The sequence below is a fragment of the Grammomys surdaster genome, unplaced genomic scaffold (assembly GCF_004785775.1).
Source record: "Grammomys surdaster isolate TR1022 unplaced genomic scaffold, NIH_TR_1.0 111538, whole genome shotgun sequence".
NCBI lineage: Eukaryota > Metazoa > Chordata > Mammalia > Rodentia > Muridae > Grammomys > Grammomys surdaster.
Genome location: NW_021611455.1, coordinates 3636 through 9330, shown reverse-complemented (window position 1 = coordinate 9330; position 5695 = coordinate 3636). Strand labels below are relative to the sequence as shown.

At 47.4% G+C, this 5695-nt stretch overlaps 1 protein-coding gene across 1 annotated transcript; it reads right to left on the bottom strand.

Moving 5' to 3' along the window:
- Positions 1–2784: 2784 nt before the first annotated feature.
- On the bottom strand, positions 2785–3744 carry LOC114635543 (olfactory receptor 13C7-like). Its single transcript, XM_028784079.1, has one exon. The coding sequence runs from the start codon at positions 3742–3744 to the stop codon at positions 2785–2787; it is 960 nt and encodes a 319-aa protein (XP_028639912.1).
- Positions 3745–5695: the final 1951 nt, after the last annotated feature.

Genomic DNA, 5695 nt, shown 5'->3' with positions numbered 1-5695 from the left:
GCAACTTTTGTAATGGAAGATGGCGTTTACATAGTCCCATTTGCCCAGCCCTGGATTCACACCGGGTGTCTCTATTGCTATAATGAATACTCGAGGCTGAGAGCTTTATAAAGAGGCTTACTGAGCTCACAGTTTTAGATTCCTTCTCCTCCCTTTACTTCTCTATTTTTATTTTGGGAGGCAGAATCTCACACTGTAGCCCAGGATAGCCTAACACTGACTATGTAGTCCAGGCTAGCCTCACATTTATGGCCATCGTCTGACCTCTGTCCTTCCAGTGCTTGACTCACAGGCATGAGCCATCCTATCTACCTCTCCTTGTCTGGTTCCTTTTGGTTCTTTGAGACAAGATCTCTGATTTGCTATGTAGCTGGTAGTGGCCTTCGATTCCAGATCCCCCTGCTTCTCTTTCCTGAGTCCTGGGTTTGTAGGTATGTTCCACCACACCCTGCTTTTTAGGTTAGCATACAAAGTGTTGGGTTTCATCATGGTCTCCTCAGTCCTATATGTGTGTCATTATACTTTGCTCTTATGGGTTCCCCTCCCCAATCCCTCGGGAGCCTCCCTTTTCCATCTGACCCCCTCTCCCCCCTGCTCCCTCTCCTGTTTGCTGGTCATCCGTGTTTCTCTGCTTTCTCTCTCCCTGTTCATGTCCTCGTTTCTTATCTGTGGCTGTTTGCTTGTTTCCATGTATCATAATACACGATCCCTCAAAGGATTAAAACATTTGAGACACTCCATTCCCTCACAAAGTAAGAACAGATCAGGGGAGGACATGTGGCAAAGGAATGTTGAGAAGAAACCGTAACAACCACAAAGCCAGGTTGGGTATGTTGGTACACAACTATGATTTCAGGCTCAGAGACAAGTGGATCTCTATGAGTTCAAGGCCAGCCTGGTCTACATAGTGAGCTCTAGGACATCGAGGGCTATGTGGAGAGAATCTGCTTCAAAAAAACAAAACAAAACAAAACAAAACAAAACAAAACAAAACTCAGTTGTACAAAAAAAATTCCATTCATTTCTTTCCTTTAATGGAATTGCCTGTAAGTGAGAAGCCTCTATCAGATCGGGCAGATGGGAATCATAGTCTCAGTCAGGAACAGTCTGTCTTTCCTGAGATCTCCAAAATGAGGAAGATACAATCAGACCTTTTGATGGATCATGCACTGCCCTCTCAGGGTCCTCTGACCTCTTCTCTGTGGTCCCCAACTCCAAGCTTCCCCTTTATGACAGCCTCCATAGGGCTTAGGGGACAGTCTTCAGCATCAGGGCCAAGCTCTGCCGGGATGTCAGCATTTCACCTGCCACCACGCTTGCTCTGTGGCTCGAATGAGTCCTCTCAGGTCAGTCCCTGCACCCCAGACATTTGCTCTCCGGCTGTGGGAACTGACAGTTTTTACCTCAGGAGTGAGTCTGGAAACGGAATCCCCTACAGATGACAACAGCTGACCTGAGAAAGACTGACACGTAGTGTGAGGGGACTGTGCTTCAGCCAGGGCTGTGGCTAACTGCACAGCCCAGCATCTGGCCCGGCTTTCAAATAAACACACTTTATTTTTAAATGAGTCTGGGCAGAGTTTCTCTCATTTTCCATACAAAGTTCTCTTGGTTGCCATGGTACCGGGTCTTGAATGCTGTTGAGGCTGCTGCTGGCAGTGCAAGTGTCCAAACCTGCAGACCACAGCCTACCACCCCGTGCTGCAGCCAGTGAGGGGAGTGGGAACCTGATGGCCACTGACCTGAAGATTAGTATAGCCATTTGCTTTCTCCTATTCATACCCATGTGCTATATATAACTATGATGTGTGTGTGTGTGTGTGTGTGTGTGTGCAGGTACACACAAAATAAAAAATCCTTATCATTTTGGGGGGATTTCTGGAGACGTTACGGCAGTGAGTGTTGTAGACTATACGGGAAGAAAGCAATAAGAACTGCTGGCCTGAGACACGCTAGCCCATGCCACTGAAATGACTGGAACTGGGCTGGGGACCGAGAAGACACACAGCTCTCCATGTTCCCTCACAGACAAGTCCCACCATTGAGGGTCACAGCCTTCTTTTTCCAGTGCTAAGATTCAAGAAGCCTTCCCAGAATGGAGCCATTAGCCACTGTGATAGAATGAGTGATACTTTGCAAGCTTCTCTTTTACAAAATTATTTACTGATTGTGTGTGTGTGTGTGTGTGTGTGTGTGTGTGCAGGTACACACAAGTCACAGCATGTCTAAGGAGGTCAGAGGACAACTCTTGGGGATTGGTTTTCTGTTAACTTGTGTGGCCCAAGCTCCCATTGTCAGGCATGCACCTCTACCCATCTTGAGGCATCTTGCTGGTCCCTTTTGCATTTTTCTTGTTAAACACGGCATTGGCTAATACTAAAGCACATGCCTCTGTCAGCAGGTCCACACAGTGCAAACGGTGAGCAGCAAGAACCAGGCTCTGCATCTGTCTCCTAATTGTGCATGTCAGCGTCTTTCCAGGTGATCTGCACCAGCCTCTGGTTATGAAAGAGTAGATTTATGAAGCCATCAAGGTTGAGTACAAAGCCGCCAGACAGCTATTCTCTCCAGAGATGCGCAGGCTTTTCCTTCCAGCCTGTTAGCTAGAAGCACTGGTACTTAAGGAACATTGATAGAAAACTAGATTTGTTTGTAGTCTTGGTGCTGAGGTCATGACCTAGACCTTGGAGAAGTCCCTCCTCTCTTCATTGCATCACTCTTTCCTCACAAACACAATTAAGAGTTTGGAAGCCTTGTACTGTGGCAGCATGCATTCAGTGACAGTCACTCAGATAGGTGTTTCTGAACCACCAGGTTCCTCACAGCGGCCCTCACATCCTTGTTCCTCAGGCTGTAGATGATGGGGTTCAACATGGGGGTCACCACCCCATAGAAGAGGGAGATGAGCTTGTCTGCAAGGTCCTGCTTGTCTGCCCCCAGTGGGTCCTTGGACTTGGGCTTCCCGTACATGAAGAGGATGGTTCCATAGAAGACAATCACCACGGTGAGGTGGGCAGAGCAGGTGGAGAAGGCCTTCTTCCTCCCCTCAGCAGAGGGGATCCTCAGAATGGTCACAAGGATGAAGACATAGGAGACAAAGATAAAGAGGACTGGGACTGCCAAGAAGATCATGTTGGCCACAACCATGCTGATCACATTGATGGAGATGTCAGCACAGGCCAATTTCAGGACAGCCAGGATCTCACAGGTGAAGTGATTGATGACATTGTCCCCACAGAAGGGCAGCGTCATTGCTAAAGATGTCTGCACTATAGAATTGGTGATACCACCTGCCCAGGAGCCAGCAGCCATGGGCACATAGGCAGCCTTGCTCATGACCACTGGGTATCTGAGGGGGTTGCAGATGGCCTCATAACGATCAAACGCCATCATACTCAGGAGCACACACTCCGTGGCTCCCATGGCAAAGGAGAGAAACATCTGTACAGCACAGCCTGAGAAGGAGATGGTCTTCCTGGGAGTCAGGAAGCTGTCCAGAATGAGGGGGACCGAGAAGGTGGTGTAGCAGATGTCCAGGAAGGAGAGGTTCCCCAGGAAGAAGTACATGGGCGTGTGCAGGTGTGAGTCGAGGATGGTCACCAGGATGAGGACCCCGTTGCACAGCAGGATCACCAGGTACATTGACAAGATGAGCACGAAGAAGGTTTTCTCCAGCTTTGGGTGGGCAGAGAGGCCCAGGAGAATGAAGTGGGATACAGGGGAGGTCTCATTGGATCTGTCCATGGTACATTTGTTTTGAAACCTGCAGGAACTCAGCAATCAACATCAACATTGTCTTACTCTCTAAGCTCCTGGGCAGCCAAGCCAAAGCCTTGTCCTGCCGAGCAGCTGGAGATACCTTGACAGTCTTGGAGTCTCTATGGAATTGTTCACTTCTAGGAAATACACATTAGGGAGATATTTAAGTTTCTAACTTAGTATCAAGTTATGCTGAACTATTCCTCCTGCAGAGGACAATTCAGAAAAGTGACAGTGTATAAAACATTTCTGTAAAGCATTGGAGAGAAATAAGAGAAGTTATATAGATAAGGTTCTGGGAAAAACAAGGGTCTAATGGAGTTAGCCCAGCTCTTGAGGCTTTAGCAGCCTGAGGAGGTGGCCAAGAGGCCTTGGTACTCCACTGGCAGCCTTATGGAGAGAAAGAACAGGTCTCAAAGCACAAGGACCAGTGTGCAGGGCACCCACCCAAAGTAAACCTCCTCCCCTTTGCAATGGGACCCCAGGCAGCACCACAGCACTGAAGCAAAGCAGGAGGATACAGGCATTTGTGAGTGCTGCTTTCAGATGGTGCTCATAGGATTTTAGTGCTTTCGAATCCATAGCAGAAACGAATACAGACCCTCTGAAGGAAAGTAGCATCATTCCAGTCTGAAATCGTTCCTGTGAATAGCTTTTCAAATGCAACTGCTGCCACATATTTTAAAAGAACAAAGTGTGTGTGTGTGTGTGTGTGAGAGAGAGAGAGGAGCCGTTAGGGGGATGACCCAGTGGATGGGGTTCTTGCTGAGCTATCATGAGAATCGAAGTTTAGATATCCAGCACCTTCATAGAAAACCAGATATTCATAATGGCCTTCATATATTCCCAGTGCTCTGGAGGCAAAGACCAGGGATCCCTGTGGCAAACTGACCAGCTAGGCTAGCCAAATCATCATGTCCCAGTTCACTGGGAGAGCCTGATTCACTAAATAAGTGAGTGATTGAGGAAAACACCCAATGTCCACTGTTGGCCTCCACACACATGCACACACATGCACAAATATACACATGTGAACACACATGCATAACACAGACACACGGAGAAAGAGAGAGAGAGGAGAGACAGAGACAGAGAGAGACACAGGAACAGAGAGACAGAGACAGAGACAGAGAGAGACAGAGACAGAGAGACAGGCAGACAGACGCAGAAAGAGAAAGAGGGGGAGAGAGAATAAAGTCTACAAGTAGACGATACAAATGAAAAACAGCAGAAACTCAGAAACCCACTCAGGAAACACAACAGCACTTTCCTGGAGACGTTGGCAGTCAAGGCAACAGTTCTAAGGGCTGAAAATTTCAGTAGGGAACTAGTTGTGAAATTAAATAATTACCTGAACGACAATGTCATTGCTATCAGCATAAAACATTGTATTGCCACAGTAATCATGACAGGCCTTAGATACACTTAGTAACTTGTCCCTCTGCTGACAGTGGTTTCTCTTTCCTACATTCCTGAGAGGCCTAGAGCCCAGGCTTGCCTGTCAGAGTACTAGTGAACTGAACTGTGCTTCTTGTAGCCTGTATCTGGCCCATTCATCTGAAACCTCATCCCCAAGGCAGTCAGTCCCTCTTCCATACAGGACCCTGTCAAACATCCACAAATGGTTGGGTTGTCAACATGAAGATAAGCAAGCATCTATTTGTTTCTTCTAAGGTTTTAAAAATATAAAATATTCCTTAGAGGTAATATATCATTCTGGAGCCAATTACAAGGCTGATAGAATAGTCCCCAAGTTTGAAGACAGCCTGGGGCACACTGTGTGATATATGGGCTGGACAGGGCAGTAGCCAGCTGGGTGTTCCATTCTCCCTTGGCCAGCTTCATGCCTCCCCCAGAAATTTGGGTTTTGTAAAGGAGACATTTTTTTTTAATGTCACCAGCACCAAATCCAGAAATTCAGCTCATGGGTACTGTC

Excerpts from the sequence above, each read along its gene's own strand:
- LOC114635543 (XM_028784079.1), bottom strand. The coding sequence starts at position 3,744 with ATGGACAGATCCAATGAGACCTCCCCTGTATCCCACTTCATTCTCCTG.